Source organism: Rutilus rutilus (genome assembly GCF_951802725.1).
Source record: "Rutilus rutilus genome assembly, chromosome: 9".
NCBI lineage: Eukaryota > Metazoa > Chordata > Actinopteri > Cypriniformes > Leuciscidae > Rutilus > Rutilus rutilus.
The window spans coordinates 20,547,082-20,561,537 of NC_140223.1; the positions used below are offsets into that span (position 1 = coordinate 20,547,082).

The window sequence follows — 14,456 nt, forward strand, 5'->3', positions numbered from 1 at the left end:
TTATTACAGTGATGTCAACAAGCCTGCAAGCAACCAATTGGTAAACAGAGCAAAGAACTAGCGCTCTGGGTTGGTTCTGAAGCAGCCGTCTCTCTCAGCCAATGAGAGCGCAGGATGCTGTCACTGTATCCAGGCGAACAGAGGGGTTTGAGATGTATGGAGCCTGTTTTATGAATGGGATTTAAAGAGCCATGCTTCATCCTGTTGATGAGTTAGAGAGACACTGGTGTGTTATGATAACTGAACATAAAACAACAAAGAAATTCTCTAGGGACTAAATGACCCAGTTGACATCCCATTTGGCTAAATGAACTCTTGGTGTTTATCAAATGTTTGGAGAAGATCTAAAATAGCTTTTGTGTGTGTGTGTGTGTGTGTGTGTGTGTGTGTGTGTGTGTGTGTGCTGGGAATGATTTATTATTTCCTCTTTATAAAATATATATTTTTTAAATGGACTATGACTATGAATGGATTTCACAACCAATGGATCACAATGGTTTAAAATGTGTCCACATTTGTTTGTTTTCTTATTTTATGGCATTTTTATGACAATATAACATATAAAAAATGACATGTCTCAGAAAGCTTGTTGAAATTGAATGGTTCAAGAAAATGTAAGCTCTGTCCAGCATAGACGGTAATGAGAAATGAATATGTGCTTTCTCTCTACCTCCCAGGATTTCCTGAGAAAAACAGAGAATGAATCCACCTACGCTATAAACCCAGCTCACAGTCTTTAAAATAATAATAATAATAATAATGTGTGTGTATATATATATATATATATATATATATATGTATATTTTCAGGATTTTGTGCCTTTTATTTCTATGGCAATGGAATGAGGAAGAAAAAATGCATGGGATCAAGATACGATGCTGGATTCGAACCAGCATGTGAAAGCTCAGTCAGCTTGCAGATATATTTAATGGTGTAAATAACAGTGTTTGTTTATTAAGAAACAAAAAAGCTAGAGATATCCTGTAGAAAAGTCATTTTTAAAATGTTTAATATCAATAACAATAATTAAAATTAAAACATAAATTAAATTCAGTATGACAAATACTACCATGATGCATATACCAACAATTGTGCTTCACAAATGTACTTAATTTGTAAAGTATAGCCTACATTAACAGACAAAAAAAAAATAGTAGGCTATCACATTGTCATAACAGTTAAAAAAATCGTACTGGTCCTAAAAATCCTTAAGATACATTTTTGGGAGTAAAAATGTCCATTGACAGTTCACCAAATTGTATAGTGAATCTCATGAAACGGGTCCTTGTCTCCATGGCACGATAGTACAGCTGAACAACACTAGGTGGCACTCGGGCACTTTCTTACTCATTAGCGAATGCGATTCTGCAGAAGGAAAGCCAGGCGCGTGGAAATGACGTCAATAAAGTTTACATGTGCGGCATGACAGAAAATGGCTGCTGCAGATGAACAGCAGCAGGTTCACAGACCTGGAGCTTATAAGCAGAAAAACAAACAGCACAAGCATGGAAAACACCGAACTAAAGGCGAGATCGGGCGGGAGAATAAGGGTATGTCTGATGGGTTTATTCACAAATATATATGCGCGAACCGTCACGTGGGCAATGGCAGTCTGACTGAACACGTGTTTAAAGGTCCGAGCAGTAATCAGTGAGACTAATGAAAAAAATGTATGTCTGTGTGTGAATATAGGTAGCAGGCTATATAAATATATATGAAGAGTTCAGATGCAAAAGCCTCTAAGTGCCATCTGAAATTTTCTTCTAGAATTATCTTTTTTATCAAGCTTGTATATTTAAATTCAGTAATTTCACTTAAATGGCAATGAAAATTACCTCTTAATTGTAATTTAAGTGAAATTACTGAATTTAAATATACAAGCTTGATAAAAATTATAATTCCATAAGAAGATTTCAGATGGCACTCAGAGGCTTTTGCATCTGAACTCTTAATACATACACACACACACACACACACACACACACACACACACACACACATATATATATATAAAAATAGAGAGAGAGAGTATACGTTTACGTTTAACTTTTACGTTTAATAACTTAAACCAGCCTAAGATGTCTGCTAATTTTAGCTGTTCTCAGCCTGAACGTATCAAAAGCACCAAAGCCCCTCTAAAACCAGTCTGAGAGACCAGCATTGATACTATTCTTACTTATAATGGGTGGATCTGTTCTTTTTTTAATGATCATTATGCAGTGTATTTGTACATTAATTCTTAATGTAACACTGTAAACTTGACCCCGTACATCAATCAAATTAGGTAGAGTTGCTGTCATGGCTCTCACCAAGAAACAGAGAAGAGTGATAAGGAAAATGGACCGCAGAAACAAAGCCAACCAGCTGCGTCGCAACAAAAAAGACTCGGTAAAGTGACATTATTAGACTTCTACTTGGTTTACAGATTGGCCATTAGTTGAAGAACTAAACTCCTTTGGGTTGTTGATGATGACAGGTGCTGACAGAGAAAAGGAAGCTGGGCAGCAGGGATGGACCCCCTCATCTGGTGGCAGTCATAGCCCTTCATGCACGAGTGGATCCTGGAGCTGTCACCAAAGTATTGAGAGGAGAAGGACTTGATGGCGTGGTGCACGAGGATCAAGGAGTCACTGGGGCTAAGAACAGTTTTGGTCTCGTTCTACCCCGCTTTAAACAGAGATTCACTTTCTACACACCAGACACAGGTAACACTTTTAGCAAAGGAACAAATGATGGTTAAGCACAATTGAATTACTGACAGTATACAGTGGTCACAAAAAATATTTACACTACCTTTCAAATGTTTGGGGTTGGTAAGATAAAAAAAAAGAAGAAGCTTTTGCGCATTTAATTGATAAAAAATACAGTAAGAACACTAATATATAATATTTAAAATAGCAGTTTTCTATTTGAATGTATTTTAAAATATAGTTTTATTCCTGTTATGTAAAGCTGAATTATCTGTCAGAAATCATTCTAATATGCTGATTTGCTGCTCAAAAAATATTTTTTACATGATTAATGTTGAAAACAGTTGTGCTGCTTGATATTTTTGTGATGCATTTTTTTTGCGTGATTCTTTCACGAGCATAAAAGAACAGTATTCATTTGAAATAGAAATATATTGTAACATTATAAATGTTTTTATTATAACATTTGATCAATGTAATGCATCCCAGTTGAATAAAATCTTACTGACCCCAAACTTTTGAACATTAGTGTCTATTTAAGCCATGCTCTCAAATGATTGAATTTAATTGCATTCGATAAGACACTGAACCAAGTGAACCGACATTTTTCAGTTGCTTTTAATCAGCTCGTTATTTTTTAGTGTATGTATGAAGTCACTAACCTGTTTTTGTAAAATGCTTTACCTGAAAAGTATGTTTGTGTTTATGGGATGCACATTATGAAGATTATACTATATATTGGCTCTAAATCAGTTATCAGCTGATATTGGAGTTTTTTTTATTTTTATTTATTTACATTAACACTTAACAATATCAGTCGATATTGGATACCTAATTGTGCATGCTAATATTTTTAGATTACCGTTGTTGTCATCTAATGGTAATCTAATAACAAAAAATGTAATAACATTGTTAAATGTGATCTTTTAGCAAATTTCTAAATAAATATCTATTTTTCCTACTGTCTTTTTTAATGTTGTAATGTTTGATAGTAATGGCCTAATGTTTAAAGTGTGGTTTAAGCCCTTTTTGTCTTAAAGGGCTGTAAAAGGGGCTGAAAAAAATCTTCTTTTGTCTCACTTCAGCTGATATGCATTCACTCCTGGATGTGGCGAAGATTGCAGACAGTTTGGTGTTTGTGTTAGAGTCCACTGAAGGTTGGGACAGCTATGGAGACTACTGCCTGTCCAGTCTCTTTGCCCAGGGGTTACCAAGTCATGGTGAGAACAATCAGTTATAAAGTTTACCAGTCGCTCTGCACAAATATTTGATACGAGTGTCACGATTGACAAATCGTAATCAATTCTTCTTCCTCTTTGCCCTGCAGCTCTGGTGTGTCAGGGAGTGGCTGATCTAGCGGTGAAGAAACGCACTGAGTCTCGAAGGGCGCTCTCTCGTTTGGTAGAGTCTCGTTTCCCAGAATCGCGTCTCTTCCCTGCGGACAGCGAGCAGGATGCCACGCTATTGCTGAGGCACCTGTCGGCACAGAAACAGAGACGGCTGGGTTTCCGCTCACGCCGCTCATACCTGCTGGCTCAGAGAGCCACATATATACCAAACTCCAGCCAGAATGAGACAAGGGGCCCAGGCACGGGGTTAGGAACCCTCTGCGTGTCAGGATATGTTCGAGGCTGTCCTCTACAAGTCAACAGGCTGGTGCATATCACAGGTCATGGAGACTTCCAGCTCAGCCAGATCGATGCTCCTGTAGACCCGCTACCCATAGTGACAGCAGCCCCTCGCCCAGCGAAGCCAGGACGAGACGTAGAGATGACGGTTAGGAGGCTATGTTACTGTTCACTTTTGAAGACTGCATTTTTTGTTGTAATGGTGAATTTATAGTGCAATTTGTAATTAATTAATTAATTCCAAGTTCAACACCGAATCCTAACTAGGAGCAACAAGCATTAAAAACAGTTGTTTTTTGACTCCAAGGCCCCCTATTGTCCACAACAATATTAGAAGCCCCCTCCTCACATAATTTGAAGACTTAATGATGCCCATGATATGAATGATCCTGTTAATTCATGGAATAATAATGTTCCCCTGAAGGAATTATGGTTACACTTTACAATAAGGTCCCATTTGGAATGCATTGACTATCAGTAACACAAAGCAATACATTTGTTACAGTATTTTGTTCATCTTTGTAGTTAATAAAAATTCAAATTTTCATTGTTAGTTCATTAGCTGAAGTCCATTAAATATTAAAATATACAACTTTTCTATTTAATCATGTAGTAATTTTAAATTAATAAACCAAATTGTGTTCTTATTGGCTGTTATGTGGCATCATCTTTTCACTTTCATTTTGGATGGACTAATTAATTGATGCTGGAGTGGTGTCTCACCTGATTTATTTATTATTTGTGATGTTTATTGGTTTATTTATTAAGATTGTTATATCTCTGTCTCTCTGTATGTCATGTAGGATGGTGGGGATGGAGATATGAATGGGGACGTTCGGGTGTTGATGAAAGCAGACCCTGAGAAGAGAGAGAGCCTGCAGGCGGAGGCAGAGGTGGATCCCATGGATGGGGAGCAGACGTGGCCCACAGAAGCAGAGCTGGAGGAGGCAGAAGGTACTGTATTACCATGAGCTCTTGAGCCATGTTCACACCAGTGTATACTGACTATGCAAATGAGCAACAATGTAATGTGGCGGCGGTCAAGTGTTGGCAAGACAGAGAAGTTAATATTAGTGAGCGGTTTCATTGTTCTATATGATTTTCTAGATTGATTTGCATTTATAACTTTTTATGTACTGTTGCAACTCCCATACAAACTCTTTCTCTTCCAGAATATTTGTATTTAGCTCAAGAAAATTAAGATTGTCAAAACAGAATGAGATTCTTTTATGAGAGTTTTAAAAGTTATGGTTTATGTATGTATGTATGTGTATATATATATGTGTGTGTGTGTGTATATGTATGTTATAGTGATTGATATGTATTTATTTTTGTTCAGATGGCATAAAGAACAGGAGAGTGATGAAGGTACCAAAGGGGACATCTGACTATCAGGCCATATGGATCAAAGATGATGCCGAGGAGGAAGAGGATGATGATGATGATGATGATGACGTTGACAGCTGTGATGATGATGATGGGATGATGGATGATGAAATGGATGGTGATAATGAATCTCAGGTGAGTTTTTATTATTTTGACACAAGCTGTCACAAGGTTTTGATGAAGCATTTCCTTTAAAGGAAAATCAAACTACAGCCTCCTCTGCCATAACCAAATACCTACAAATAGGAAGCTATTAAAGATAGTTCACCAAAATAAATCAAGTATGAATATAGATGAGGGATTTTACAGATTTCCTTTTTTTTTTTTTTTTTTTTTTTTTTTGCCGTGAGATGTATGACACAGGTGAATTGCATTAATCACACGGAGAACCTAATGTACATGTCAAATATAATTTTTTTCCATACATATTTTCAGTGTCTTGTATTGACTCCGTTCACAATCAATGCAGCTCCATCTCTGCAAGCATTGTGAGTTTGGGTAGAGTACATTTGAAAACGCAACGTGCACCTCCTGTAATGAGAATATAAATAAATCTGCAAAATAGAAGTTTTAAGGTCTACCTGCAGCCAAAATAAAAGCTGTTGTTTAACGTTTAAAAGCAAAGAAATTGACAGTCTTAAAACAGATGTTATCGTTGTAAAAAAAAAGAAAAAAAGAGTATTATTAATAAATACTCAGTTTTTTATTTTACAGTAGTATTGTAATAGTAATATAATCTATCTATAAATTACAGAAACGTCTCTCTGTGTGACTATCTGTCTGTGTGTGTTATTCGCATATCTCTCAAACCGTTAGTTACGATGGATTTCAAACTTGACAGGTGTCTCGCTACGGGCACGAGTAAGTGCAGTGCCAAGTTTGACATTGTTTGGATCAGAAATACAAAAGATATCATTAAATATATCGGTAAAAGAAGCACTTAGAAGGTTGTGGTTTAAAAATAAACATTCTGACATAAACACTCTTTCAGTTAAACATTAAGTCAGCTACACTGTTTACTTCTGAATATTATATTTTATACACGGCCATCATTCACAAACTGTTTGCTCAAGCATAGCGTTTTCTCGGAGTTCACTGTGTAGCCTGCTCCCTGAATTGTCGCGCTTATTCATTTGTGGATGTTAACTGAATCTGTAAGTCAGCTACACTGTTTATTTCTGAATATTATATTTTATTCTGGTGCGCTTAACATATCGCTACTGTGTAATAGTAGCCTATGCTATTCACCAACTAAACATATCCTATTCAGTGCGTTCACAGTCTCTTTCACGGCCATCATTTGTAGTAGCCTATTTACAAACTGTTTGCTCAAGCGTAGCGTTTTCTCGGAGTTCACTGTGTAGCCTTCCCCCTCAATCGTGTAGTTAAATTTTCCATATTTATTTTATGTTAGTATCAGTATTTGCTTTCTACCATGCACAAATAAAAATGTCACTGAACTTTTGCTGTGCAATTGTAACAATGAGCACTCAAACACCCCGAACCAACAATTACTAAAAACACACAAAAACTGATTTTGCACTAGTAATAATAAAATAAAATTTAATTAATAAAATAATTTTAATAATGATAATTATTGTTATTTTATAGTTGTAATGGGGTCGTGGAGTAAGCATATTTTCCTTTTTTTATGTTCTTAGATGATCACATTCCTGATTCTAGGTTTGTTTTTTATAAATATATATACAATTGACCGTTCGCAAAGACCTGCCCCCTTTAGTTACTGTTGCTATGTTCGACAAGCAATGCTGCTCTCACGCCACACACCATGTTCTCACACAGTGAAAAATACATCGCGGAGCAAAAAGGACACTGACAATACACTGACAGACAGGACAGACCAGCTTACTTTTGATATGAAACAAAGTCTCAACTTTCAAATTTGGTCATTTAAAAAAAAAAAAGAATTTTAAACAATAAATACCGTTTTGTGGCTCTTTAATGTGTCTGACAGATCGCTGTAGAGCCTCAGGTAAAGCTGCTCGTGAACCGATCATCTCTTCCTTCTAGTTAATTTATAGCATCAAATAAACATAAGAAGGAATGTTATTTTAACCGCGGAAAGACGTCAGTACACTCCGTTTTTCAAGTTCAAATCCTCCAACGTTAATCTACTAACTCTCCTGACTGCTTTGTCGGACAAAAATGGCAGATTCGGCGGATGGCGGATTATGATTGTTCTGATCGCCTGTCAATCAAACTCCCTGCGAAGGGTCAATTGCACCTCAAACCCTAGGAAGCAAACATGGTTTGTTTTTGTATATCTGTTATGGCAACCTGCGAGGTGGCAGCAGAACTTGGCAAAAGCGCCCAAGTACATCTGACTGCCCGATAATGATTGAAGGTCTAAATAAAGTCAGAAGGATGAGATGAAGGGTGGGCACGGCGCGGGCGGAACACTGCATACGTGACTATGCGCTGTGTGGCGGAGAGGCACTGTTTGTTTTCTCAACGTCTGCTGCTTGGCCTTAGTGCCAGGCATCTCGACGCAACAATAGTGTTTGGAGAGGGTGTCCCGAGAGAAGCCTTCTGTCTTCCTGCTCTTTAGACAGAACTTCCTGTCGAGACTTGTGGGGGGGGGCGGCCATTTATTTATACCAGCTGGGCTTGAAAGAACAAGGGGAAGCTTGACACGTATGGAAGCTCTGGTCCATTTATTTTCTTTAATCATAATTAGCATGTGTTTGATGTCTTGGGGCGCACCAAAGGAGACTTTTCAATGCGAGATGTTAACAATAGGGAAGTGGTACTACAGATGATTACGAAGATTATTTTTATTACTGCACCTGCGATTGTTCTACAGGTTGACCCCACAGGGGGGTGAATGCACCCCAGCGGTATGTCTTGTCTTTTTCCCTATCTCAGCCACTATGCTGTCTGTTTAGTGGACTTCAAAGAAATGGCCTGTTTTGTTTGGGTTTGCCAGACTCTGTGGATGTATGTCTAGAGAAATGTTTTTACATTTTACATGCTTCTCTTCCTCTCTAAGGATGCTGGATCTGAATGCGCATCTGAAGGAGACGATGACGATGTGGAGGAAGAAGAAGAAGAGGAGATCAGTTCCTCCGGACACACCGGAGGCGATCAGAAGTATGACAAAGAAATTGACGAGGCTGAAGAGGGAGAGGGGCTGAGGAGGTACAGAGAGGCGCGTGCCAATGAGATGTTCCCCGATGAAGTCGACACTCCCCTAGACGTCCCAGCCAAGACACGGTAAGAACCACAACAGTTCCAACAATGTATCTGTCAATGTTAGATTTTAAAGGCATAGTTCACCTAAAATTTTTAATTTGTATCTAATTTTACTTGCCATCATGTTGTTCCAACCTATGTGTGTGTTTTTCACCCCATGAAAAATTACTAAAATAAGCTATTTTCCATGCAGTGATTATTGGCATTAGGGATGAGCATATATTAAAATTGGCTGTTACAGATAAACCGATAATTATTTTTATGTAATGGCCATTATTAAAATTCAGTAAATGTGAAAATAAAACACTAAATACTAAAATCCATCCTTTTTGAATTGAATTTAGCCATCACAACATTATAATAATATTATAGTATGGAAATATGGGTATTCAATGGGAATACATTTAACAGTGTTAAGTTTTATAGTAAGTGTTAAGGTAATATAAATGTTGCAAACAGTTCAAATAAACATGGTTGATAAGATTAAAAAAACCTCTAATATAGGCTGATAACCGATATGGTACCGATATATTGAATTGTATTTATGTGTGTATGTATGCGTATTATGTATATGTGTATGTATGATGTATATGATTTGGCTGTTTTATCAGTAGTTGACTGCTGTCAAACTCCAAAAAAGACAAAAAGCACCATAAAGGTCTTTTAAATATAGCTTTACATTGCTGTTTAAAAATAAAATAAAAATCGTACTGACGCCAGACTTTTGAACAGTAATGTACACAAGGTTTCTGCCCAGCTTACTGGTCTGTTCTGCATGTTCAGGTTCCAGAGGTACAGAGGTCTGAAGAGTTTCCGTTCCTCCCCATGGGACCCCCTGGAGAACTTGCCCCCCAACTACTCGCGCATCTACCAATTCCAGAATTTTGAGCGCATGCGTCGCCGAATATTAGCAGATGCTGCTAAAGAGGAGGAAGGAGCGATGGTTTGTATGGGGGACTGGGTGTGGGGTAGAGAGTTCTCACAAATAAACCTTGCTTTTTTGTTCCAAAAACGTTGGTGTTTCAGTTTACCCAAGGAATTTGTTTGGAAATGTCCGTCTTTTATTCCTGCAGGTAGGCTGGTATGTGACACTTCATATTGTGGACGTTCCTCCCTCAGTAATTGAGAGCTTTCTGACCGGAAAACCATTAGTGATGGTGTCCCTGCTACCACATGAACAGAAGGTACTTACAGCTTCACAAACATTTTAAGTGATTAACATAAAATTCCCAAAGGGTAAAATGTAATTGAGATGTTTCAGTTTTAAAATACAGTGCTACTGCTCAGTTTAAATGCGCTTTCACAAATAATTATAGTCAGTTTTGAAATGGCCATCTCTTTGCAGATGTCAGTGATGCAAATGTTGGTGCGGCAGCACCCGAGCAACACAGAACCCATCAAGTCTAAAGAAGAGCTGGTGTTTCAGTGCGGTTTCAGGCGCTTCAGAGCTTCAGCCATCTTTTCACAGCACACTTCTGGTAATAACAGCCTATAGAGAGCATCATGTTTTTCAGAGGACTTCTTTTATAGCAGGGGCTATATAAGATTTTGGATAGGATCCCTTTGCGAGGGACCCCTTTCCTAACTAATAAAATAAAAATACACACACAAATGTTGAAAATGTGTACAATATTATCTGGAAAATATTTACATAGCTTGTATCCTTTTTTCTACCCACCATTAGTGTACTGTGTTTATTAGTGTTATGAAGATAAAATATAAAAGAGTGGTAACACCTTAGTTTAGGGTCCAATTCTCATTAACTAGTTCTTATTAGCATGCATATTACTATGATATTGGCTGTTTATTAGTACTTATAAAGCACATATTAATGCCTTATTCTGCATGACCATATTCTATAACCCTTAATCCTACCCAATACCTAAACCTAACAACTACCTTACTAACTATTAAAGCAGTAATTAAGAGTTTGAGGCAGAAGGAATAGTTGATAGTCATTTAATAGTAATAATTGGAGCCTAATCTAAAGTGTGACCTAAACAGTTACTGTCATTAATCTCATGAACACGGACTAACCTTTGAAAAACAGAATAAAACAGTAATGTAATTTTTATTTATTTAATGATATCTTTTTATTTTTTTGTTTATAAATATTATAATAATTTGGTTTTATTAATAATTTTTTTAGACTTTCTCTGAACTTTATCAGTCTCTGGGTCTCCGCACCCCAGTTCGAAAACCCCTGCTTTACAGGACTGCCAGTGCCAAGTCTAGCACTATGGTTGATTTGTATCTGAAAAAACTGACTGGTCATTTGGGTCAACGATCCCTTCAAACGAAGCCTTTTTGTCTGTCCACATGATGAATCCGACCGGGTTAAATCCATTTTTCTATGTCCTCAGCTGATAAACACAAGTTGGAGCGGTTCCTGCGTCCTGATGCTCCTACAGTGATGTCTGTCTATGCCCCCATTACCTTCCCCACAGCTGGTGTCCTGGTCTTCAAACAGAGAGACAATGGTGGGGAGAATCAGACACAACATTTGATTCAAAAAGAGAACTGCCTTCACCAGTTACAGCATGTGGTTCAGCTTTTTGGTTTTGCCTTTACCACAGGTATGCAGGACCTGGTGGCCACAGGCACTCTTTTGAGCTGCGACCCTCGGCGTGTGGTTTTGAAGAGAATCGTGCTGAGTGGACACCCTTTCAAAATCAACCGGCGCTCTGCTGTGGTCCGTTACATGTTCTTCAACAGAGGTGAGAACGGAGGCGTTAGTCATTTCCTCTGTTTACCTTCAGATGTGTGTGTGGTGTTAAATGAATCATTCTGTTGAGATCTAACATTTGAGTCCAACATTAAAGCATTTCTTTTTTTTGCAGATGATATTCTGTGGTTTAAGCCGGTAGAACTGCGTACAAAATGGGGACGAAGAGGACACATCAAGGAAGCTTTAGGTATGAAGAAAAAGAAAAAGAAAAACTCTGCTGTGGAGAGAGACGTTTAGGACTGGTTTCACAGACAGGGTTTAGATTAAGCCAGGATCAGGCCTTAGTTCAATTAGACATTTAAGTAACCTTTTTAAAACATGCCTTAGAAAAAAAAAAAAAACATTACTGGTGTGCATCTTGAGACAAAAACAATGACACTTTTATTTTAAGATATGTCACTGAAGTTGCTTTCAGTTAAAACGGCTCAAAAATGCATTTAAGTCTGGGATTATCTTAAGCCTTGTCTGTGAAACCACGGCATAATGAACTTAATATTTACTAAAGAATTTACTAGCTTTTTAAACTTGACAATACAAACATGGCTCAAAATATACATTTTCAACCAATTAGATCACAAAATATTTTTTCATGATGATAATTTTACTATTATTATTATTATTAAGAACAATTCTAATTGATTTTATCAATAAAATAGTAAGCTTACAATAATAAACAATATTATCATCATTAGTAATAGTTTTTTTTATTAAATAAAATTATTTCATAATTAATGAATATTTTAAATATTTAGCATTTAATTAAACTTAATAATATTAATGATAATAAAAACAACACTACTAATCATAACTATTATAAAATATTTTGTGTATTAATAATAATAAATATTCATAATGCTTATTTTATTGTTGAAGTCTAATGATTCTTTAGTTATATTCATCAAAACCAGTAATAAAACTGATTTAAAAAAGTCTCAGTTCTGAATATTTACACAAGTAATGAGTTTTGTTCATAAATAATATTGGTGGAAGTAATATTTATAGATTAATACTTCACTGGGCTGAAAATATAAATAGGAATGATTGTAACAAAATGCTTTTAAGTATTAGCTGCTCTAGTTTTTAATTGGGGAGACAAAGTACATTCTTAAAAAATGGGTGTTGGGAATGTTGAGTACTGAGTATTTTATGACACTTCTTGTGCTTTTGCAGGTACTCACGGCCACATGAAGTGTGTATTTGACAGTCAGATGCCCTCGCAGGACACAGTGCTGATGAATCTGTATAAGAGGGTGTATCCTCGCTGGACCTACGACCCCTATGTCCCCGCCCCTCTGCCCTGGGTCAAGAGAGAGGAGCCATCGGTGTTCTGTGACATTGACATGGATTAGAGGCAGGAAGTTATGAACTGAAAGCAATGGAAGCATAACATGACACTGACTGGTTGTGTCACAGCTACTCGGATATTGATTCTCTGTACTTTAATTGACAATTAAATGTCTATATATATCATTTCTGTGCTTGTTTGAGTGTTCTTCAAGCATTTCCCATAGTTTCAGTTGATCAAGTCCCTCAGTGACCACTAGATGGCAAACATGTATTAAAGTGAAAATGGTTTCTTTCCACAGAGTAAGAGTTTGACATTCCTTTTTGAGTCTGGGATGTTTTTAACCAATGTCAGTACAGACCTTATGGCGTTGGTTATTTACAGCCTCAGGTTGACAAATTAACCCATGAAATAATTTCTCAAACACAAAAAATGTTTGTTACCAGCAAAACGCATCCTTAGCAGTGTTGAGGAGGAGCATAAAAAAAAAGTGTGAACTGAACTAAATTCCTGTCAAAACCCAAAGTGAGAGTGTCTTGTGTTTTTATGAGGGAGGCAGTGGCGCAAACCCGCATCTAAACTCATTGTAAATACTGTCATTGCAATCTTTTATTTCTCATCATTTAGCTCAAACCAAACCTCACGCTGGAATATTATCTCCCTCAAGTATGTCCTCAACAACAACTGCAGCCCTTACTGTCCTCTGGCTGCCATCGTTCAGAATCGCTGGCAACGGTGAGGGATGATTATCGCTGGTGAACGAATGCATAGCGACTATAATTTATGCTGCGATGCTGCCATATGCAGATGACAGTGAGGTTCAATGGGCCTTTATGGCGCAGATGGAGTGTGTATGTGTGCCGTCTGCACTGTTATTCTCCTTCATTCCTACAGACTCTTCCACCACTCCCTCTCCCTGGTGGTTCCCTGACCTGAAGCCCCCTTTCACCACCATCTACACTCTCTCACACAGGGAGCGTGACCCTCCGTTGTTTTCTCGCCGGATCCCCAAATGTTTTACAGTTCTCTTTCTTTCTCTCCATCCCTCTCTCTCTCTCTCTCTCTACCCCCTCCCCTCGCTCTTTTGCTCTTCGGAGAAACAATGATTTATGAATTGTAATATTTATCATAAAACAGTGCTCTTGCATGCTTGCAGCTACATGATTCATCCCCAGGTTCTGTTGGGACCACACCACAGACGCATGCCAATATGTCTGGGAAAAGAGAAGGTAAAGCTTTGGGCTCAAAAAACACAATGTGATCCAAGAAACGGGGTATCAAAAGTTCAATGTGTACATTTTTATCCAGTGCTGTGAATTTGATTATGGTGGAAAAAGTCAAATAATGATAAAACAATCGCACTAGGGTAATACTTCTTTATTGCCTAGGGGTGCACTCGAAGCTCTGGACGGTTTAAGTTGAGGCACTCCATTTATTTTCTCGTTCATTTTTTAAGCCATAGTGCACCGGGGGCATTGAGCGGGGATGTGTTAAACACATCTTGTTTAAAGCTGAATGGGGTGTGG

The 14,456-nt window shown here is 37.5% G+C and overlaps 1 protein-coding gene across 1 annotated transcript; it reads left to right on the forward strand.

Annotated features, from left to right (window-relative positions):
* The first annotated feature begins 1,390 nt into the window (after positions 1-1,390).
* Positions 1,391-13,453, forward strand: tsr1 (TSR1 ribosome maturation factor). The gene is made up of 15 exons (XM_084418695.1): positions 1,391-1,550; positions 2,285-2,388; positions 2,477-2,705; positions 3,776-3,910; positions 4,018-4,466; positions 5,122-5,272; positions 5,658-5,839; positions 8,715-8,938; positions 9,701-9,860; positions 9,991-10,101; positions 10,263-10,395; positions 11,281-11,397; positions 11,494-11,634; positions 11,758-11,832; positions 12,816-13,453. The coding sequence occupies exons 1-15, from the start codon at positions 1,433-1,435 to the stop codon at positions 12,992-12,994; spliced, it is 2,508 nt and encodes an 835-aa protein (XP_084274821.1). The 5' UTR covers positions 1,391-1,432; the 3' UTR covers positions 12,995-13,453.
* Positions 13,454-14,456: the final 1,003 nt, after the last annotated feature.

Excerpts from the sequence above, each read along its gene's own strand:
- tsr1 (XM_084418695.1), top strand. The coding sequence starts at position 1,433 with ATGGCTGCTGCAGATGAACAGCAGCAGGTTCACAGACCTGGAGCTTAT. Across the intron at positions 10,102-10,262 it reads TGCTACCACATGAACAGAAG|ATGTCAGTGATGCAAATGTT; the intron begins GTACTTACAGCT and ends ATCTCTTTGCAG. Across the intron at positions 11,635-11,757 it reads TTACATGTTCTTCAACAGAG|ATGATATTCTGTGGTTTAAG; the intron begins GTGAGAACGGAG and ends TTTTTTTTGCAG.